This window comes from Falco cherrug, chromosome 4 (assembly GCF_023634085.1).
Source record: "Falco cherrug isolate bFalChe1 chromosome 4, bFalChe1.pri, whole genome shotgun sequence".
Lineage (NCBI taxonomy): Eukaryota > Metazoa > Chordata > Aves > Falconiformes > Falconidae > Falco > Falco cherrug.
Genome location: NC_073700.1, coordinates 4,589,277 through 4,612,434, shown reverse-complemented (window position 1 = coordinate 4,612,434; position 23,158 = coordinate 4,589,277). Strand labels below are relative to the sequence as shown.

Below are 23,158 nucleotides of genomic sequence, written 5' to 3'. Positions count from 1 at the left end.
GAAGGTTATTTAGCAGAGTACAGTCCTGAGTGGAGAAAAACCATCACCACCAGAGAAGGGCAGAGAGACTCACATCACAGAACACAGAAAACACACTTGGTGCACTGGAGCTGAACATGAAGTTCATTAACAGCACTATGCTCTTCACAGTGTAAAGATTTAAATGCCACTTACTTACATTTACAAAGCCAGGGTTATGTTATCACTGGGTTGTTTGATTTCATTCAGGGGAACCAACAAATCTGGTTTACACATTTTTAAAAGATTGCCTAGGATGCTCAGCACCCTGGGTGGTCACTCTTATTACAGTCGCTAAAAAACAGAAAACAAACAAAAATATGCCCAGCAGCTTGGCATGGTGTGTCATGCTAAAAGAGGGCTCATCCCAGACTCCAGTGGCATACACACCGGTACCGATTTTCATCTGGGAAAGCGACTGTGAATTTATCATGCAGCTTTTGCAGCTGAAATAATACACTGACCTGTGTGAACCAAATCTTCACAGTGGGCACATTTTTTTCTCCTACTGTTTCCAAAAAAAAAAAAAAAAAAAAAAAAATCAAACATAAATAGTAAGAAATCAGCCCATCTTTAGTAATAAATGGCAGCATGAGAACATCAGCAGTGTTTTAAGTGAAAACATTTCTGGTGCACTAAATTAGGCTTTTCCTGGAGTGGTGCAAGAACCTTTGTGCTTGAAAAACTCACTTTCCAGTAAATCCATAAGCTATAGGGAGAAGCAGCTCTTTTCTTTTTTTTAATCCTTACTGTTTTTCATTTAGCCTTCCATACCTCTCAATTACCAAATACACTGTTAAATTAAGAACCTGGTTCCAAACACTTAAATGAATCATTCTGTCAGCAAGAAGACATGAGACTGAAGTGTCAGCTTATTGCATGACTTATTACTGGCCGCAGCTGGCGCTCTCTGGAGCAGCTCTCTCCCCTCCTCTGTTCCCCCTCTTCCCTCCCTGCCCTCTCCCACAACTGGCATGAACAGAACAGCAGCAGGAGGCAGGGGCTGCAAGAAACCGCCACCCTGCTCCTTTCCTGGGACAGGTGTGACATGGTTTAAGTAGCACTGCTATGCATCTTCATAGGAGAGGGGGATTTGAAAAGAAAACTCAGTGCAAAGGCAGATGTGAAGGGGGAAATGCAAAGGGAGATGCAAAGGGGGTAATGGGAGATGCAAAGGGGGCAATAAGCCACACGGAGCAGGTAAATTGCAAAGAAATTGTTTGAGGCCATATCACTCCCCCGCAAAGAGGGGGTCCAGCTGGGCTCTGGCTAGTCCCCAGGTCCCGTGGGCACCCAGGGAAAGATAAGACCCAGTGCACCCAAAAGGGCAGAGAGGCGTCCAGTGCCTCCTGCACACCTCTGGCCAAAGCAGATCTAAGCAGCATGGAAAAAGTGGTCATACGGAAAAGTGAACTTCACCCACTGACAGGATGGGCTGCAAAGTTCAGCCCAGTGAGAGTTTCCTCCCAGGCTGCTCCCCAGGGAAGCGCCTCTGCTGGAGCCGCTCCTGCAGGCGAGTACTCTGCTGGGCAGTCCCACCGCTGAGCTCCACTTCCCCGACCACTGCAGGTCTGCCGGGACCACAACCACAGGCCCTTGTGCCACACTGGAGCTGGAAAAGAGGGACGGGTGCCCAAGTGCCCTCAGCCATGGCTGGGAGGAAGAGCCATCCTGGTCTGGTACTTGGAGCAAAAGGGTTCCCCAAGTGGGCATTACAGGGGGAAGCAAAAAAACCTAAGGATCAAAGGAACTGTTGCATGGACACAGAGGTTGTTTGTGTAAAAACCCCAAGGATTATGTTGTTGAATCAAAAATAAGCCAGGAAAACAGTAGAATGTTTTCATTTACCAATGCCTTTGAAATTAATCCACACTCTCCCCAAATTTTCTTAATTTGCAATATATGTATACATAATACTGTAAACATATCTATACAGTATATGCATGCAGTATTTCACCCCTCACTGCACTGCCTGCCTACCTGCCATGGCTGGTGCCTCTGCCAAGCCATGACCTGCTGCTCTGCGCACTCTGGGAGGCTGCAGGACCACCCACGGGCTGGGGCTGTCAGTGCATGGGGGCTGTTCTCCTGCCCAGCCTTCCCTCCGGATCCCTTGAAAGGCAATGCCTGTGACTCAGGCCATCCAGCGGCATGAAGCCTGTGGACACTCAGCACATTTAGGAGCCGACTGTGTCTTGGTGCAAATTCAGTGACTCATCTCTTACCAGGACATGCTTCCAAATGCAGAGGAACTCATTGACCATAAGGGCTTTCCACAGAAACAGGAGGACCTGGACCAGCAGGACTGCCAAAGCACAGCAGAGAGGATGTCCAGGCAGGCTGTCAGTGGGCCAAGGCTGGAGCTATGGAAAATCCAGTGGGAAGGAAACAACAGAGCATCTGCTACTTTGAAATGTGGCTACAGTTTTCCTGTGCGCTCTGGTTGTAAGTTGCTAGCAACAGGCTGAGAAATTCCTGTGCTAAGCTGATGTCCCTCTCGCCTGGGCATACAGCATGCCTGGGGCTGAGCCACGGTCTGCAACTCAGGGAGGAGACCTGGGAGACATCCTGGAGTCAGCTGGGTCCCTCAGGTCATCTGGGGTCTCCCAGTGTAGAGCAGAGCCCTGCTGTGGGGATCCCACTCCCTCAAATGCAAAATCAGAAGGTTGTTCAGGAGATGGCTCCCCACTCGGACAGATGCTGCAGAGGTGTTTGTGCAAAGGAACATTCAGCAATGAAGTCCCTAGCGGGGGGCAAATATCAGAGAGGCAATCAGCTGCCTGCAGCAAAGCTCACCTTTCAGTAAGCTGAGCAACAAAGGTGTTTTGTCCCAGGCAGCCACGTGCTCTGAGCCAGCCCTGCTTGGGACAGACCAGAAGGAGCCAGAGAGCACAAAATGGTTTCTGCCAGAAAGAAAAGAGGCCCAAAAGCAGGTATTTCAGCAGCAATAGCAACACTGCTTGCTGCCAGCCAGGCACCTTTTTTCCTGGAAGGTCTCTCTGCCATCTGCACTGGGAGTGGGGCAAGGGTGCAAAGGGCAATCGCCTCTGGGCAATGGCTGGGGAGCAGCTGCCTGCAGGGGGGGGCGGGGCGGCGGGGCCGGGGGTGTCACAGACCCTCCTGTGCCACTGCAGCCAAGCAACAGGAAAAGAAAGCAAAGAGCAGTGGAGCAGGGTATTTTCTTTCCATTAAAAGGCCAGCAGGATGGCAAGCTGTTGTTTGTGTATGAAAACATTAAGTACAGAGACAGAGGAGTAAACTAATGGTAACATCTGCTCAGAGAAGCCCTTTGCAGAGTGACCGTGTGCGCAGGGGCTGCAGCCAGCCTGCAATTCGGGGGGACAGCAAGGTGGGAGGAAAGGAAAAGAAGGTCACATTCGGCATCCTCACAGTCCTCCGCAGCAGCACCTGCAAGCAAGGAGGAGTGAGAAGTGGCGTGGGAGCAATCATCTGTCCCTCTGCAGCCTCCAGTAACTCCAAACAGGGAAAAGCACAACAACATGAAAACAACCTAGGAAATATTTTGTCTCCATGCCAAGGAGCTAAGCAGGGAATATGCTGGTGGAGAACATGTACAGTCCCTCATGCATGAAGGGCAGACGATCCAGCCTGGGATCCGTACTTTGCCTGGTAAATAGCTGCAGAGTTGGACATGGGTCCCCACCACTGGCCAAGCCTCCAGCTCAGGGCTAAGTTTATGCAAGTAAGCCACAACTGCAGATGAGACTAGCCCACGCAGCGAGGCTTCACAGGTCTCACCACCACAAACCTGAGTGTTGCATCTGACAAACAACACGCTCAGCCTCACAAACACTTGGGAAAAGTCTTCTCTGGACCTGATGCCTTATTTTGCTATTCTGCTCTATCCCCTCTCTGCGTAGTGCACAGCTGCAGTGAGATGAGCCCTCCAGGGCTGGGGATGTGCAGGCAGCTGGACCACATGCTACTGCCTGAATTACTGGACACCCAGACCCCACTGGCCAGCACCTGCAGGTAATCCATCATGCTACCCACCACTTCCACCTTGCAATGCCTGGCAGGAGACACACAGAAGTACTGAAACAGTAGAAGGCAAAATCCCAACTGTTACACTCAAAATATCTCTGAACACTACACCACTCTTCTTAAGGTTCCTGTTACTGTGCATCAGCGAGAGGTGCTCACACCTCTGTGCAAGTGGCTGTAGAAGACTGAATGAACAGTGAAAGGCATGAGAAGATTCCAAGAAAATTCATCTCCAGAGAAGCAGTGAAAAGGAACAAAATCAATTTTTTGCCCAGAAGTCAAGACTGCATTTCTTCTAAAGGCTGTGTTTTGCTCCCCAGAAAATTTCTAGACTAAAAAAAAAGATCCCTGACAGAATAAGAGTTTTAATAAACAAGAAAAGATAAATTTGTATCAAGAGATACATGAACAGATAAAAGCAGATAAAAGCAAGTATCAGCCATACAATCAATTCACATACTGAAAAAAAAAGACATAAAAGGCACTCTCTGACAAGCTCTTTTTCCACAAGAAGAAAGTTTTTTCCCCTCAAAAATGAATTACATTTAGGAATAACTCCCAAATACAAAGAAATGCAACAGGAAAAAAAAAAATCTCTGCAATATTACCTGGGAACCTCAGCCTTAGACAAGCGCCCAACACACACACGGGAGGCATATTGCATAGATTTCAGGGTCAGACACATGTAATGCCTAAGATATATAAATCATTTGTATAAGCAATAAAGGCCATTTTGTTGATCCCAGCCATGCAGCCATAGTGTTTTTTCAGTCCGCCTCGACTTGGATCACCACAATCACTTTGCTCAGCTGAGCTTGAATGTTTCCAGGGATGGGGCATCCACCACCTCTCTGGGCAACCTGTTCCAGTGTTTCACCACCCTCAGCATAAAAAAAAAAACCAACCTGCTGTCCTTGTGTCTAGTCTTAATCTGCCCTCTTCCAGCCTCAAACCATTGCCCCTTCTCCCTAGGGCTGCTGGCCCTGCTCAGATCTCTGTCCCCGTCTCTCTGATAAGCGCCCATTAAGTATTGGAAGACCAGAATCAGGTCTCCCCAGAGCCTTCTCTTCGCCAGGCTGAACAACCCCACCTCTCTCAGCCTTTTCTTTTTTCAGAGCAGAGGAGTTCCATCCCTTCGATCATTTTGGTGGCTTCTTTTGATGCAGCCCAGGCCACGGTTGGCTTTCTGGCCTGCGAGCGCACATTGCTGGTTCATGCCCAGCTGTTCATCCACCAGTACCCCCAAGCCCTTCCTGGCAGGGCGGCTCTCAGTGGTACCGGGCGTTGCCCTGACCCTGGTGCAGGACCTTGCACCTGGCCTTCTTGAGCCTCATGAGGTTCACATGGGCCGCTTCTCCAGCCTGTCCAGGTCCCTCTGGACAGCAGCCCATCGCTCAGCCGCATCAGCTGCACCACTCAGCTTGGTGTCATCTGCAAGCTTGCTGAGGGTGCACCCGATCCCACTGCCTTATGTCATTGATGAAGCTATTAAACAGTACTGCTCCCAAGCGGGGACCCTGAGGGACACACTCGTCACCAGTCTCCGTCCGCACACTGAGCTGTTCACCACTGCCGTCAGGATGGCACTGTCCAGCCAATTCCTTATCCACCAAGCAGTCCACGCATCAGATCCACATTTCTCCAATTGATGGAGAAGGATGCTGTGAGAGACAATATCAAAGGCCAAAGAAGCCTGGAGAGACGACAGCCGTAGCTCTTCCCTTGCCCACCGAGGCACTCACCCTGCCATAGAAGGCCACTGGGTTGTTCAGGCAACATACACCCACCGTGTGCTCTCTCAAGGTTTCCTTTTGCACGTCAAATACTTTAAGAGAATATTTTTTCTGTTTTATTGATTGACTTTGCCCTTTGAGGACCCCAACAGAAAGTATTCCCTTAAGTTTCACGTGAAGGAGAAAGGGAAGAGTGAAGGCTTCATCTTTCCCGTCAAACAAACGTGACTTGTTAGCCCTGGGGTCCCCCAAGGCGCCAAACCGGGCTCCAGCCGGGAAGGTGCGCACAGGAGGGGATCTGGCACTTGTCTTGAGGCTGAAATCATTCACTCCTCAGCCTCGTGAGCTGTTGCTAACAGCACCGGAGGAGGTCAGAAATGCCCTGGCTGCGCTCCCCAGGTCATCTGGGGCACTGTGAGCTCCGCGCTGCCCCTGTGACAGTGCCCGGAAAAGAGGGCAGAGCTGCGGGCTCAGCCCCAGGTGGGACTGTGTGCCAGCCCTTGGACGGAGCTGCCCGACGGGGCGTGCTCCCCAGCCTGGGAGGGCAGCTGCCCCGGCTGTGCTCCAGCGGCTCTCCCCCTGAGCACCATTGCCATGCAGCCTGGGCCGGCCCTGAGGTCACAGTGGGGCTGCGAGGTGACAGTGGGGCTGTGAGGTCACGGAGCTCCACGGCGATGCACCAGCTACAAGTACCCACGCCTCAGCCCCCAGCCGCAACTGCACCACATGCAGCAGCAGCGGTGACAGCAGCACAGGATCATGTGGCTGAAGGGAGCCATGGCCCTCATTCAGCACTGCCTCCTCCTCCTCCTCCTCCTGGAGGCCCTACGTGCCAGGGCTGCCTGGGCTGCACCTTGGCAAGAGCAGGAAGCAGGTAAGCACTCGGCACATTTGCGACCTTTCACGGGCCAGCGGGCTCCTCTCCCCGAGAAGCGTGGATGTGGCTTTTCCCTCGAGCGCTTTGGTGAGGGCTTCCCCTGTGTGTGTGAGAGCTGTGCGGGTAAGAATGCCCCCAGGGGCCCTATGTTGGTCCCGGTGCTCTGCAAGGGGTCTTGTTCATGGCCTGGCTTAAAGAGTGTGTTGGAGAGCTGCCAGGTGCCGGCCAAGAGGTCACCAGGCCCCTCTGCAGCGCTGGCAATCTCCCCGGGGTCTGGCTCCCACGCTGCTACCTGAGCCCCTTCCAGTGCCTGCGGTTCACTAAGGCACAAGCGGATGCCAACAGGCAATGGCAACATTTCCCCTCTGTGCTTGCTTCTGGGTGAGGATGCTGCCAAAGTTTATCGAGATGCATGGCAGGCTGTTGGTTTGGAGCCCTTGGGGCATCCTGCAGGTAAGCGCTCTATGTCCCTTTCCTTGAAAGAAGAAACAGTGTCAATGTGGCAAGGGCTTACTCATGTGCAATTCTCCTGAAGAGCCTCCCAAGGGTTACACCATCCCGAATTCGTAGCCCGTTGCTGTCCTCCAGCCTGAGAGCCATCCCACGGGTAAATCAGTGGGAGGAAGCTGCATCTACCCTCTAGGCTTCTTTCCGCCTGAAGAGCAAGTTGCTCCGTCCGTGGCCCATGCGCAGACATGGAGGAGAGCAGAGAGGGAACGGGCCGGGCTCAGAGATGCGCCCTGTGGAGCTTTGCCTTGCAAAGCTGTCTGCTGGCCCCTGCGAGTCATCTGAGTTCTTAAGGCAAATGTTGGAGGAACAGGAGAGAGGACACGGTGGGCACATTTCACTCTGCCTTCGCTGTGAAATTTGGCAGCTGAGCCACAGAGATGGTGCAGAGCCTCTGCTGCCAGTTGTGCTTCAAGCGGAGGGCCAGGGGCGGCTGCTGCCCCAGTTTTGCCGTTACGGCTCGGAGCTGGTTTGTGCAGGCGTCTGCTGGCAGGCAGATTTGAGGGCCTGGCGAGCGCTGAACTTGTGTTCAGCTCACGGGCAGCACTGCTTGCCCACTGGCCCAGTTCCAGGCAGGAGCGAGGTGCCAGGCGACGCCGGCTGCCCTTTCCTGATGCTGGAGGTCGGTGGGGATGCTGGTTCGGCAGGCTTCTTGGGCTGTGCTGCGTCTCCCGTCTGCCGACCGATAGCTGGGATGGGGCAACCGTGACCGTTGCTGGTGCTTACAGGGAAAGGCGGAGGAGCCCTTCTCGAAAGGGCTGTTTCCCTGGCCGGACTGGCTGCAGCTTCTTCCCGTCCTCTTTGAAGGAAGGCATTTTGCATCGCTTTACACGTCGCCAAAAGTGCAACGCAAACCAAAAGATGGCCTGCAATTTCCTGGTCCCCCAGCAGGTCAGGCGTGGCTGTTGCGTGGAGTCGGAACCAGGCGCAGGCTCTTCCCCCAGTGCCCACTCTGGCAAGTCACAGCAGCAGCCAAAGCTGAAAGTGTTTTGGGTTCGAGGCATCGGGACCATGTTCCGCAGATATGGGAAATGTGCCAAATGTCCCTCCCGCTCCAGCTGCATCCCCGAGCTTGCTGTGACTGCCGAGAGGCACAGGAGCAGCACAGAGCGGGATCCCTCCCTGAGCCGAGGTCCACAGCGATGCCCTGACTCCCAGACTAGGCAGAGGCTTAGGGGGAACCTCCCCGTCCTCCTGTGTCCTCTGTGCCTGAGACTCGCTGAGGCTTAACCTTCCCCCTCTGCTTTTTGGCAGTGCCGTCAAAGCCTGGAGAAGACCACCAGAGCAAGATAAATCGGGCTTATGAACCGGGCTCAGGTACGGAGCAGTCTTGCTGGGGTCCCCAAGTGGGAGACACATCCTGAAACCTGGGAGGTGCTGCAGGCGGTGCCTGTGCTGGAGAAAAGGCACTAGGGGGAGGGCAAGGCTTCAGTGCCACTTGAGGAGGCCTGAGTCTGTCCCCTGGGGTGTGGGAACTGTCTCACGGGGAGGGAGAGCTGGGGTGGCACTGCCTGCTGCAGGGACGGTTTCTGTCCGTGTCACTCAAAGGCTCAAGCAGCTGCGCCCCCCCTGTGCTCCCCTTCCGGCCTTCTGGGTTTGGTTGGGTGGGACACCCTGCCCCAAAGGGTGGGAACGTGCCTCCAGGCACCAGTACGGGGGGGAAAGAGAGAATGTCCTGGCCGGATCAATCGTGCTGCACGCTTACCAGTGGTGCGCAGGACGGGCTAACGTTCCTGATTGCTCCTGCAGATGATGTCACCGAGAGAACCACAGAGCTTTACAATCCCCCGAGCCCCCCAGCTGTTTCCGGTCCCAGAGACCCTGGAAAGCTCTCTACTATAGGTGCAGTAGCGGCTGTTGTTTCTCTGCAAGTTGCCATTGTGTTGGGCTGTGTCCTGGTCTGGTGGCGAAGGAAGAAGAAAGCGTGAGTACATTTCCCTCCCTCCTCTTCCTCTGATGGCTGCTCAGAGCCACGAAGCATTTCTAGTCAGGCTGCCAAAAGCAAGGGCAGGATGAGAAAGAGCGGGGCAAGAGATTGCCCCAGCCAGGGAGGCGCCCAGTAGCGCTGGCTGGTGGCCACCGAACCTGCCCTGAGGAGTCCCCCTGCTCGGGGCTGCCATGAGGTGCGGGTGTCCACGTCGGCCAAGGCGTGCCAGCGGCTCTGCCCGTGCTGGGGAGCCTTGCCAGCTCTGGGCCGTGCTGTGGGGGACAGTCCGTGCGCCCCCTCTGCAGCTGAGCGCCTCAGCGGCCTCCTCTCTCCACAGGCCCGTCGCTGGAGCTTCAAGACTCCAGCATATAAAGAGCTGCTTCTACCAGTGCCTGAGCAGTCAGAGCAGGTGCCCCAGCACCCCTGAGATCTGGATCCCACGCCAGCAGACGCCACTGCCACCTGAAAGACCAAACTACTCGCCTTGCTCGAGCCCGTACCCAGGTACCATGACGCAGAGGAGCCAGGAGAGTATCTACGAACCGCAGGAGCCTCCACAGCCCCAGAGCCCCGCATCGCTCCCCAGCCCTCCAAGGACCCCAACCCCCAAGGATTTCAAGCCCTCTGAGCCTCCTGAGACTCCCACACACCCCTGAGCTCACTGCTCCAGCCGCACAGCAGGGGCTGAAGGCAGCCACACCAGGGTAGGAGCTGGGGCGCACTGAGTAGAGCCCCAACCGACAGCTTCGGGGCTCAGCCGCTGCCCGCCAAAGACAGTGTGACACAGGGCTGTCACACAAGTGTCCAGGGGGTACCAACAGCAAACCAAGCGAGGCACCAGCACCGGCTGGGCTCCACGCCTGGGCGCAGCCGTGGATGCCCACTGTGTCGGCAGGCAGGAGCTGGGCACGGGCACGTGGGGAAAGCCCCAATGTGTTTTACCACCCTCGGCATAAAAAAATAAACTGCTGTCCTCATGTCTAGTCTCAGTGTGCCCTCTTTTATATGAAAACCCTATGTGCTATTACCACAGCAGGGTCTGCTACAAGGCCCTAGCTTTACTTGCTGCTGCTGAGGTTTAGAAAAGCATGACAGCCACGTGGGCTACAACGAGCTGAGGAGGTACATGAAGGTGTCTCAGAGTGAGCTACAGTAGCAAGGCGACTTTCACTACACTGTGAAACTCTGCAGCCAACCAGTGGCTCTTCCTATATATTTCTTCCAGCAGGAACCCATGGTTTCTTCTTCTAAGAGGAAAACAGAAACTGAGTATACTTGAGTAATACCAAGTATTGGTAGGCATGGCATGGGAGGGCAGCGGCAGCCTTGTACCTTTTCTCAGCACTTTTTTGCTCAGCTCAGGTCCCCATCACTGATGGCAGGCTTTCCCTACTACCTACACCAGAGCTGGAAGCATCCACATTAGCGCAGAGGTCGCTGTGATGCAGTTACTGTGTGACAGAAGGTGTGAAAGCCAGCGTCGCTGCAGCGAGGCTCCAATCCATCCCTTCCCGCTTTGTAGGCTACAGCGTGGCCAGACGTGCATCTAAAGCCTCTGGCTGCTGAGTCTTATGGCTAAGGCAGAGTGAAATACGGGATCATGGAATGTTTGGGGTTGGAAGGGACCTTTACAGGTCATTGAGTCCACCCCCCCTGCAATGAGCAGAGCCATCTTCAACGGGATCACTTGTTGGGGTCTGCAGCGGGTCTACAGACAAATTAGTTGACTTCAAAGGCTTAGTCGTGTACCTTGAAGACAGCCACAAATTGCCAGGTACGTAAACAGGATGTGAAGAACCGTAACTTAGAACCACAGCACACGGGCACCTACAGCAACAGCAAATAGCAAGCAAGAAGAAGAACACAAACACCTTTCAGGGTCAGACACATGTAATGCCTAAGATATATAAATCAATTGTATAAGCAATAAAGGCCATTTTGTTGATCCCAGCCATGCAGCCATAGTGTTTTTTCAGTCCGCCTCGACTTGGATCACCACAATCACTTTGCTCAGCTGAGCTTGAATGTTTCCAGGGATGGGGCATCCACCACCTCTCTGGGCAACCTGTTCCAGTGTTTCACCACCCTCAGCATAAAAAAAAAAACCAACCTGCTGTCCTTGTGTCTAGTCTTAATCTGCCCTCTTCCAGCTTCAAACCATTGCCCCTTCTCCCTAGGGCTGCAGGCCCTGCTCAGATCTCTGTCCCCGTCTCTCTGATAAGCGCCCATTAAGTATTGGAAGACCAGAATCAGGTCTCCCCAGAGCCTTCTCTTCGCCAGGCTGAACAACCCCACCTCTCTCAGCCTTTTTTCAGAGCAGAGGAGTTCCATCCCTTCGATCATTTTGGTGGCTTCTTTTGATGCAGCCCAGGCCACGGTTGGCTTTCTGGCCTGCGAGCGCACATTGCTGGTTCATGCCCAGCTGTTCATCCACCAGTACCCCCAAGCCCTTCCTGGCAGGGCGGCTCTCAGTGGTACCGGGCGTTGCCCTGACCCTGGTGCAGGACCTTGCACCTGGCCTTCTTGAGCCTCATGAGGTTCACATGGGCCGCTTCTCCAGCCTGTCCAGGTCCCTCTGGACAGCAGCCCATCGCTCAGCCGCATCAGCTGCACCACTCAGCTTGGTGTCATCTGCAAGCTTGCTGAGGGTGCACCCGATCCCACTGCCTTATGTCATTGATGAAGCTATTAAACAGTACTGCTCCCAAGCGGGGACCCTGAGGGACACACTCGTCACCAGTCTCCGTCCGCACACTGAGCTGTTCACCACTGCCGTCAGGATGGCACTGTCCAGCCAATTCCTTATCCACCAAGCAGTCCACGCATCAGATCCACATTTCTCCAATTGATGGAGAAGGATGCTGTGAGAGACAATATCAAAGGCCAAAGAAGCCTGGAGAGACGACAGCCGTAGCTCTTCCCTTGCCCACCGAGGCACTCACCCTGCCATAGAAGGCCACTGGGTTGTTCAGGCAACATACACCCACCGTGTGCTCTCTCAAGGTTTCCTTTTGCACGTCAAATACTTTAAGAGAATATTTTTTCTGTTTTATTGATTGACTTTGCCCTTTGAGGACCCCAACAGAAAGTATTCCCTTAAGTTTCACGTGAAGGAGAAAGGGAAGAGTGAAGGCTTCATCTTTCCCGTCAAACAAACGTGACTTGTTAGCCCTGGGGTCCCCCAAGGCGCCAAACCGGGCTCCAGCCGGGAAGGTGCGCACAGGAGGGGATCTGGCACTTGTCTTGAGGCTGAAATCATTCACTCCTCAGCCTCGTGAGCTGTTGCTAACAGCACCGGAGGAGGTCAGAAATGCCCTGGCTGCGCTCCCCAGGTCATCTGGGGCACTGTGAGCTCCGCGCTGCCCCTGTGACAGTGCCCGGAAAAGAGGGCAGAGCTGCGGGCTCAGCCCCAGGTGGGACTGTGTGCCAGCCCTTGGACGGAGCTGCCCGACGGGGCGTGCTCCCCAGCCTGGGAGGGCAGCTGCCCCGGCTGTGCTCCAGCGGCTCTCCCCCTGAGCACCATTGCCATGCAGCCTGGGCCGGCCCTGAGGTCACAGTGGGGCTGCGAGGTGACAGTGGGGCTGTGAGGTCACGGAGCTCCACGGCGATGCACCAGCTATAAGTACCCACGCCTCAGCCCCCAGCCGCAACTGCACCACATGCAGCAGCAGCGGTGACAGCAGCACAGGATCATGTGGCTGAAGGGAGCCATGGCCCTCATTCAGCACTGCCTCCTCCTCCTCCTCCTCCTGGAGGCCCTACGTGCCAGGGCTGCCTGGGCTGCACCTTGGCAAGAGCAGGAAGCAGGTAAGCACTCGGCACATTTGCGACCTTTCACGGGCCAGCGGGCTCCTCTCCCCGAGAAGCGTGGATGTGGCTTTTCCCTCGAGCGCTTTGGTGAGGGCTTCCCCTGTGTGTGTGAGAGCTGTGCGGGTAAGAATGCCCCCAGGGGCCCTATGTTGGTCCCGGTGCTCTGCAAGGGGTCTTGTTCATGGCCTGGCTTAACGAGCGTGTTGGAGAGCTGCCAGGTGCCGGCCAAGAGGTCACCAGGCCCCTCTGCAGCGCTGGCAATCTCCCCGGGGTCTGGCTCCCACGCTGCTACCTGAGCCCCTTCCAGTGCCTGCGGTTCACTAAGGCACAAGCGGATGCCAACAGGCAATGGCAACATTTCCCCTCTGTGCTTGCTTCTGGGTGAGGATGCTGCCAAAGTTTATCGAGATGCATGGCAGGCTGTTGGTTTGGAGCCCTTGGGGCATCCTGCAGGTAAGCGCTCTATGTCCCTTTCCTTGAAAGAAGAAACAGTGTCAATGTGGCAAGGGCTTACTCATGTGCAATTCTCCTGAAGAGCCTCCCAAGGGTTACACCATCCCGAATTCGTAGCCCGTTGCTGCCCTCCAGCCTGAGAGCCATCCCACGGGTAAATCAGTGGGAGGAAGCTGCATCTACCCTCTAGGCTTCTTTCCGCCTGAAGAGCAAGTTGCTCCGTCCGTGGCCCATGCGCAGACATGGAGGAGAGCAGAGAGGGAACGGGCCGGGCTCAGAGATGCGCCCTGTGGAGCTTTGCCTTGCAAAGCTGTCTGCTGGCCCCTGCGAGTCATCTGAGTTCTTAAGGCAAATGTTGGAGGAACAGGAGAGAGGACACGGTGGGCACATTTCACTCTGCCTTCGCTGTGAAATTTGGCAGCTGAGCCACAGAGATGGTGCAGAGCCTCTGCTGCCAGTTGTGCTTCAAGCGGAGGGCCAGGGGCGGCTGCTGCCCCAGTTTTGCCGTTACGGCTCGGAGCTGGTTTGTGCAGGCGTCTGCTGGCAGGCAGATTTGAGGGCCTGGCGAGCGCTGAACTTGTGTTCAGCTCACGGGCAGCACTGCTTGCCCACTGGCCCAGTTCCAGGCAGGAGCGAGGTGCCAGGCGACGCCGGCTGCCCTTTCCTGATGCTGGAGGTCGGTGGGGATGCTGGTTCGGCAGGCTTCTTGGGCTGTGCTGCGTCTCCCGTCTGCCGACCGATAGCTGGGATGGGGCAACCGTGACCGTTGCTGGTGCTTACAGGGAAAGGCGGAGGAGCCCTTCTCGAAAGGGCTGTTTCCCTGGCCGGACTGGCTGCAGCTTCTTCCCGTCCTCTTTGAAGGAAGGCATTTTGCATCGCTTTACACGTCGCCAAAAGTGCAACGCAAACCAAAAGATGGCCTGCAATTTCCTGGTCCCCCAGCAGGTCAGGCGTGGCTGTTGCGTGGAGTCGGAACCAGGCGCAGGCTCTTCCCCCAGTGCCCACTCTGGCAAGTCACAGCAGCAGCCAAAGCTGAAAGTGTTTTGGGTTCGAGGCATCGGGACCATGTTCCGCAGATATGGGAAATGTGCCAAATGTCCCTCCCGCTCCAGCTGCATCCCCGAGCTTGCTGTGACTGCCGAGAGGCACAGGAGCAGCACAGAGCGGGATCCCTCCCTGAGCCGAGGTCCACAGCGATGCCCTGACTCCCAGACTAGGCAGAGGCTTAGGGGGAACCTCCCCGTCCTCCTGTGTCCTCTGTGCCTGAGACTCGCTGAGGCTTAACCTTCCCCCTCTGCTTTTTGGCAGTGCCGTCAAAGCCTGGAGAAGACCACCAGAGCAAGATAAATCGGGCTTATGAACCGGGCTCAGGTACGGAGCAGTCTTGCTGGGGTCCCCAAGTGGGAGACACATCCTGAAACCTGGGAGGTGCTGCAGGCGGTGCCTGTGCTGGAGAAAAGGCACTAGGGGGAGGGCAAGGCTTCAGTGCCACTTGAGGAGGCCTGAGTCTGTCCCCTGGGGTGTGGGAACTGTCTCACGGGGAGGGAGAGCTGGGGTGGCACTGCCTGCTGCAGGGACGGTTTCTGTCCGTGTCACTCAAAGGCTCAAGCAGCTGCGCCCCCCCTGTGCTCCCCTTCCGGCCTTCTGGGTTTGGTTGGGTGGGACACCCTGCCCCAAAGGGTGGGAACGTGCCTCCAGGCACCAGTACGGGGGGGAAAGAGAGAATGTCCTGGCCGGATCAATCGTGCTGCACGCTTACCAGTGGTGCGCAGGACGGGCTAACGTTCCTGATTGCTCCTGCAGATGATGTCACCGAGAGAACCACAGAGCTTTACAATCCCCCGAGCCCCCCAGCTGTTTCCGGTCCCAGAGACCCTGGAAAGCTCTCTACTATAGGTGCAGTAGCGGCTGTTGTTTCTCTGCAAGTTGCCATTGTGTTGGGCTGTGTCCTGGTCTGGTGGCGAAGGAAGAAGAAAGCGTGAGTACATTTCCCTCCCTCCTCTTCCTCTGATGGCTGCTCAGAGCCACGAAGCATTTCTAGTCAGGCTGCCAAAAGCAAGGGCAGGATGAGAAAGAGCGGGGCAAGAGATTGCCCCAGCCAGGGAGGCGCCCAGTAGCGCTGGCTGGTGGCCACCGAACCTGCCCTGAGGAGTCCCCCTGCTCGGGGCTGCCATGAGGTGCGGGTGTCCACGTCGGCCAAGGCGTGCCAGCGGCTCTGCCCGTGCTGGGGAGCCTTGCCAGCTCTGGGCCGTGCTGTGGGGGACAGTCCGTGCGCCCCCTCTGCAGCTGAGCGCCTCAGCGGCCTCCTCTCTCCACAGGCCCGTCGCTGGAGCTTCAAGACTCCAGCATATAAAGAGCTGCTTCCACCAGTGCCTGAGCAGTCAGAGCAGGTGCCCCAGCACCCCTGAGATCTGGATCCCACGCCAGCAGACGCCACTGCCACCTGAAAGACCAAACTACTCGCCTTGCTCGAGCCCGTACCCAGGTACCATGACGCAGAGGAGCCAGGAGAGTATCTACGAACCGCAGGAGCCTCCACAGCCCCAGAGCCCCGCATCGCTCCCCAGCCCTCCAAGGACCCCAACCCCCAAGGATTTCAAGCCCTCTGAGCCTCCTGAGACTCCCACACACCCCTGAGCTCACTGCTCCAGCCGCACAGCAGGGGCTGAAGGCAGCCACACCAGGGTAGGAGCTGGGGCGCACTGAGTAGAGCCCCAACCGACAGCTTCGGGGCTCAGCCGCTGCCCGCCAAAGACAGTGTGACACAGGGCTGTCACACAAGTGTCCAGGGGGTACCAACAGCAAACCAAGCGAGGCACCAGCACCGGCTGGGCTCCACGCCTGGGCGCAGCCGTGGATGCCCACTGTGTCGGCAGGCAGGAGCTGGGCACGGGCACGTGGGGAAAGCCCCAATGTGTTTTACCACCCTCGGCATAAAAAAATAAACTGCTGTCCTCATGTCTAGTCTCAGTGTGCCCTCTTTTATATGAAAACCCTATGTGCTATTACCACAGCAGGGTCTGCTACAAGGCCCTAGCTTTACTTGCTGCTGCTGAGGTTTAGAAAAGCATGACAGCCACGTGGGCTACAACGAGCTGAGGAGGTACATGAAGGTGTCTCAGAGTGAGCTACAGTAGCAAGGCGACTTTCACTACACTGTGAAACTCTGCAGCCAACCAGTGGCTCTTCCTATATATTTCTTCCAGCAGGAACCCATGGTTTCTTCTTCTAAGAGGAAAACAGAAACTGAGTATACTTGAGTAATACCAAGTATTGGTAGGCATGGCATGGGAGGGCAGCGGCAGCCTTGTACCTTTTCTCAGCACTTTTTTGCTCAGCTCAGGTCCCCATCACTGATGGCAGGCTTTCCCTACTACCTACACCAGACCACTCTCTAAAAGGTAATAGACGCTTCACTGTTAGATTACAGTGACCTTTTTTTTTTCAGGAGGATAGACGAAGTCCATATCCTCTTCTCTGTGACAGGATTTTATGATCATTTGTTGTCCCTAAGGCCCTAAAGTCTCCAGCAGGCTGCAGGCCAGACCAGACGTGCCCATAGCACAGCCACCACAGAACAGCCCAGGTCCTGGACATAACCCTGGGAGCATAAAACTCTGTGAAACCAGTTTCCCTAAGCCAGCCTGGGAAGGAGAGCGAGACATCCCCCACAGAGCTCCTGGCCACCAAACCAGGTCACTCCCAGCTTCTGAGCATTTCATTTTCTCTTGGGCAGCCAGACACTACCATGCAGCTTACAACAGAGGGTCCCCAGCAGTCCCCCATATTCCGTGCAAACAAAATAATGTGAGCAAAGGAGAGCGAAACCCTCTGGGCTGCCTTTGCCTGCAGACATGTTAAGCAGCGCTGGTCCCAGTGTCAATGCCTGAGGAATGCCCCTTGGCACTGGTCTCCACTTGGCCATTGAGCTTTTGATTGCAACTCTTTCAGCACGACCATCCAGCAAATTGCTTATACACCACATCACTGATCTACACTTGGGTGACTGGATCTGTAGTCTCAATTTGCATCGTATCATAAATTTGCTACCATGACTTTTGTCTCTCTCTTCACTATTTTTGATATGGAAAGCTATCGTGCTTCAACATTCCTCGTGTTTAAGTATGTTTAAGTATGAAACTACATGTTTAAGTAGTTTCACCATCATGGAACATCAGAACTAAGAAGACATATTCTATTCTATGGAAGTTTGAGAAGCTGATGAAAGGCTTTTGCCTAATATCCTCATTCTACCAAAGAATTAATGCGCAACAGATTACTTGAAGAGATTTAATAAACTGGGACAATACTGGCTGGTCTGACAGGCCAGTTTCTTTCATATGGTACATTAGTCAGAGTTCGGTTTCTGTCTTCTGGAAGTTGATTTTGCTTGCAATTCAGACTCTGGGACCCATCTTCAAATGTATCTGCACTAGTGGATACTGGACCTTTAAAGAGCCCAATCACATGAACAGCCTGGAAAGAGTCCCCTGGAAGCACAAGGCCATTATCTGATTCAGTTTCAAACTGGAGCCCCATTATAAAAAAGTATTACTCTTTGGAACATAGTCTGTCCTCCTAGGGGTGCTTTTTACCATTTTCAACATGAGATAAATGATCTGGAAGACCAAGAGCATGGTAAACAGGCCAAAATTTGAGAGTTAATACGTTGTTGGTTATTTATTGTAACAATTATATTATGCCTGTGCTTTCAAGGATGCGGCAATTAATAAAGTCCCTTAACACACGACCCCAGTGCTACCCATAATATTGCCAAAACCATTCCAGTTACACTTTGTCTTGACAAGCAAAATGGCATAAGGAGAAAACATTTCCTTTGTCTTAGGGAAATAGAGCTATCAGTTGAGAAATAACATCGGTACTCTATACCAGCTGGATTGTAATTCATCTATTTTCTCACTTTTATGGTGTATTTGGGGTCTAATTTTGAAGGATTCCAAGAAGTTTAGAGAAGGCTGAGTTCCGTATTGTCTGTATTTTTTGCTTTTTATAAGTATGTGCTTTTATTCTACGAGACTTAGGTCATCTTCTCAAATTTGCTGCTGACTTATGCTTGTTGCCTTGCTTTTTGAATTTGTAAAGAGAAGATTAAAACTTGGCAGAACTTTTAAAAGTATCTTTCAGCCAAAAGTATGGGTTCAGCTATTCAACTACATCTTGTGAAGTTATATTAATTGAAAAGTTTATTATTTGTTTGAGTCTGATTTTTTTTAATCAAAGTATTTCACTTTGTTTAAAATGTTTCAGTGTTGTAAAAATGTATTTGAACCCCAAACTGTCTTCAAAAAAGTTTTTTTCAGAGTGGCTAGTGAACCAAAAATGTCATTATTTGCTTAGCTCTGTATCTTCTACTATGCTGTAAGGTTTCCTATCCATTTGCCTTGAAAAAACCGCTGGCAGAAAACTGGAGCTCAGAGAACGTCCAAAATCCAGCACTGGTCATTCTCTTGCATATCTTGGGCCTAACTTGCACACCTAGTTGTACTCACAATACATATTTATAAGTGAAGTTGGTTAGTTCTCGCCAAAGTCTACACCTACTAACTAATTATTGGTTAGTTGCTTTCTCACTTCGATTTAAAGGTACAGTTCATTTTAAATTTACTGGGCATGCTCCCCGAGTGGGGGTTTCACTCTTCTTCGGGGCAGGGGGGGGGCGGCATTTGTTATCTACCACTTCCACAATTATTTTATCCTAGTGTCCTTCAGTCTTATCACTTCAGTAGTTTTTCTTTTAGCGATTAGCACATCCTTTGCCAGAAGGCTACTGATTTACATTCTTGTGGAGCCCATCTGCACCTGTACTGATTGTCCCTTCTGAAGTGCTGAGCGGCCCGAGCCTCAGACCTTCTCTCGCAGCCAGTGAGGCTCCTGCCTGCCTCTTGATGGTTCCTGTTATCTATACACCTCCTGCCTGTAGAGTTTTAGGTTTTTCACTGTATTTTCTCGCGTCACCCGCCTCCTCTGCCCCCTCCGGGTGGCGCCGGGGAAGGGGGGGCTGCTCAGCTCATGGCAGCTCCTCGCTGCCGTTCCTTCCCGCCCGCGCTTCTCCCCGGCTCCAGCGCCAGTGCCCGCCGCGGGCTGCGATCCCTCGGGGGCACAGGCGTCCCCTCCAGGGGCTGCAGGGCAATCCCCCGCCTGCAGCTCCCTCCTTCCCTGCCCTCCGTCCTCCGTGCTCGCAGGGCCCTGCCTCACATTTTTTTCCCTCACAACTCTTGTCTCCGTGGTGTTTCACCCTTCCTGAAGCAGGTTTTCCTCAGGGTGCTGCGGCCGAGGGGCTGGGCCGGGCCCTGTGGCGGGCGGCTGCTGGGCGGGACTCGCCTCACAGGGACCTCACACCAACATTTATCTGGAACTCTGATAACAGACGACATTACTCCTCAGAGAAAAAGAGTGCTTCTCAGTACATTTCTGTACATTTATCCTTGGTGTGATAGATACTGCTGCTATTAATGGACCATTTTTCATTATGGTTTATTGATTTAGGTGTATGACTGCGTAAGAAATGCTTTTTGTATGTGTTCAGGCAGGATTAGTAAAGTACACTTAGATATTGGCTCTTGGCTTGCAACTAGCTGATTTTTCTGGTGTGCCTGAATTTAGGGATCATGTTCCTTGGGGGAATCCAGACCTGACATAATCAGCAGGCGTTCTGTTGCTCAGTTCGGTAACAGCACAGTTTCACCTTAATTTTCCTCATTCTGCTGCTGACATGCCATGTCTCTGCACCTACCCACAGCTTGTTGATTTATTTTATAATGAGAATCGTATTTTCCTGTCCAATTTTTTTTTTTGTGTGTGTGTGTGGAATCGCTTTGAGGCCCTTGATATAAAATCACGGCAGTAGCTGATGCAAAAACCGAACACTGGGGTCGAGTCTTTCTAAATCCCACGTCAGACCCACGGCCCTTCCCGAGACACCTCGGATCCCCCACCAAACGCCCGCTTGGTCTTGCACCATCCTCGGTGGCCACGTATAAGATGGCGGCAAAAACTTTTCCCGCAGCCGTTACAGCACAACCCTGGATTCTTCCACGGGCGAGAGCTGTCCCCACCCCTCGCCGTGCCGCCCGCTCAGGAGCTCCGCGGGGCCCCCTCGCCCCACCCCCCACAGGGCCCCGCCCCCCGGGCAGCAGCGCTCCGCCCCCGCAGAGGCTCCGCACGGGCCCCGCCGCCCGGCCCTCCGTGTGTCACCGCCCAGCAGCGGGGCGGGGCCGTGGGGTTGGCGGTGCCGGCCCGCCGGGCCCGCGGTTCGCTGCGCGGCGTGGCCTGGCGTGGTCAGTGCGGCCGCGGAAGGCGGGGGGATGTGAGTACCAACAGACACCTTCACGGCTCAGCCGCTGCCCGCCAAAGACAGTGTGACACAGGGCTGTCACACAAGTGTCCAGGGGGTACCAACAGCAAACCAAGCGAGGCACCAGCACCGGCTGGGCTCCACGCCTGGGCGCAGCCGTGGATGCCCACTGTGTCGGCAGGCAGGAGCTGGGCACGGGCACGTGGGGAAAGCCCCAATGGCGGCACTACGCGCTCTGCTCCACAGCTCATCCCTGACTGCCAGCCTGCTGCAAACAGGTCATTAGCCTGAGGGGCAGGTCCTGCCCCTTTCTCCTACAACGCAAGGCACCCTCTGATGCCATCCGGGCTGCTCCTGAAGTGATTAAAGAGCTGGGAGAGCGGGAAGCGTGGTCAGGTCTCCTTCTCAATACAGTTCTCCTGCGTCGCCTGCAGAGAAGCCTCATGGCAAGTGGTGACTAGCGGTAGATGACAGAGCCCTGAGCACCGCTGCTGAACAGCGCCCTGCGGCTGCTCCCGGTCCGAGTGGTAGAGTCCCTTGTGTCAACGAAGAAGCCCTGCCAGGAGTGGTGACAGTAGCTGGGAAGGATAGGTGGTGTTGGCTCCCCGTGTCGGGGACAGATAGGGAGAGGTCTCCTTTCACCAGGCGGGGACTGCCGTTTACATGGACCGCCTGACCACAGTGTTTTAAACATTGTCCTGCCATTGCTCCTGCTCCACCAGCTGCAGAGCTGGAAGCATCAACATTAGCACAGAGGTCGCTGTGATGCAGTTACTGTGTGACAGAAGGTGTGAAAGCCAGCGTCGCTGCAGCGAGGCTCCAATCCATCCCTTCCCGCTTTGTAGGCTACAGCGTGGCCAGACGTGCATCTAAAACCTCTGGCTGCTGAGTCTCATGGCTAAGGCAGAGTGAAATACGGGATCATGGGATGTTTGGGGTTGGAAGGGACCTTTACAGGTCATTGAGTCCAACCCCCATGCAATGAGCGCAGCCATCTTCAACAGGATCACTTTGCTCAGCTGAGCTTGAATGTTTCCAGGGATGGGGCGTCCACCACCTCTCTGGGCAACCTGTTCCAGTGTTTCACCACCCTCAGCATAAAAAAAAACCAACTTGCTGTCCTTGTGTCTAGTCTTAATCTGCCCTCTTCCAGCTTCAAACCATTGCCCCTTCTCCCTAGGGCTGCTGGCCCTGCTCAGATCTCTGTCCCCGTCTCTCTGATAAGCGCCCATTAAGTACTGGAAGACCAGAATCAGGTCTCCCCAGAGCCTTCTCTTCGCCAGGCTGAACAACCCCACCTCTCTCAGCCTTTTCTTTTTTCAGAGCAGAGGAGTTCCATCCCTTCGATCTTTTTGGTGGCTTCTTTTGATGCAGCCCAGGCCACGGTTGGCTTTCTGGCCTGCGAGCGCACATTGCTGGTTCATGCCCAGCTGTTCATCCACCAGTACCCCCAAGCCCTTCCTGGCAGGGCGGCTCTCAGTGGTACCGGGCGTTGCCCTGACCCTGGTGCAGGACCTTGCACCTGGCCTTCTTGAGCCTCATGAGGTTCACATGGGCCGCTTCTCCAGCTTGACCAGGTCCCTCTGGACAGCAGCCCATCGCTCAGGCGCATCAGCTGCACCACTCAGCTTGGTGTCATCTGCAAGCTTGCTGAGGGTGCACCCGATCCCACTGCCTTATGTCATTGATGAAGCTATTAAACAGTACTGCTCCCAAGAGGGGACCCTGAGGGACACACTCGTCACCAGTCTCCGTCCGCACACTGAGCTGTTCACCACTGCCGTCAGGATGGCACTGTCCAGCCAGTTCCTTATCCACCAAGCAGTCCACGCATCAGATCCACATTTCTCCAATTGATGGAGAAGGATGCTGTGAGAGACAATATCAAAGGCCAAAGAAGCCTGGAGAGACGACAGCCGTAGCTCTTCCCTTGCCCACCGAGGCACTCACCCTACCATAGAAGGCCACTGGGTTGTTCAGGCAACATACACCCACCGTGTGCTCTCTCAAGGTTTCCTTTTGCACGTCAAATACTTTAAGAGAATATTTTTTCTGTTTTATTGATTGACTTTGCCCTTTGAGGACCCCAACAGAAAGTATTCCCTTAAGTTTCACGTGAAGGAGAAAGGGAAGAGTGAAGGCTTCATCTTTCCCATCAAACAAACGTGACTTGTTAGCCCTGGGGTCCCCCAAGGCGCCAAACCGGGCTCCAGCCGGGAAGGTGCGCACAGGAGGGGATCTGGCACTTGTCTTGAGGCTGAAATCATTCACTCCTCAGCCTCGTGAGCTGTTGCTAACAGAACCGGAGGAGGTCAGAAATGCCCTGGCTGCGCTCCCCAGGTCATCTGGGGCACTGTGAGCTCCGCGCTGCCCCTGTGACAGTGCCCGGAAAAGAGGGCAGAGCTGCGGGCTCAGCCCCAGGTGGGACTGTGTGCCAGCCCTTGGACGGAGCTGCCCGACGGGGCGTGCTCCCCAGCCTGGGAGGGCAGCTGCCCCGGCTGTGCTCCAGCGGC

General features: G+C 54.4%; 1 protein-coding gene across 3 annotated transcripts in view; it reads left to right on the top strand.

Moving 5' to 3' along the window:
* The window catches only part of LOC129736044 (relA-associated inhibitor-like), a 410,983-nt gene extending 399,966 nt beyond the window's left edge, over positions 1-11,017 (top strand). Inside the window, exons 2-5 of one of the 3 annotated variants that reach the window (XM_055709996.1) lie at positions 6,037-7,086; positions 8,395-8,457; positions 8,890-9,064; positions 9,405-11,017. In XM_055709996.1, the coding sequence (XP_055565971.1) occupies positions 6,969-7,086; positions 8,395-8,457; positions 8,890-9,064; positions 9,405-9,723 (675 nt within the window). In that variant the 5' untranslated portion in view covers positions 6,037-6,968 and the 3' untranslated portion in view covers positions 9,724-11,017. Of the gene's footprint in view, positions 1-4,696; positions 7,087-8,394; positions 8,458-8,889; positions 9,065-9,404 lie in introns of those variants that run through there. The other 2 variants (XM_055709997.1, XM_055709995.1) reach the window with 2 other exon arrangements.
* Positions 11,018-23,158: the final 12,141 nt, after the last annotated feature.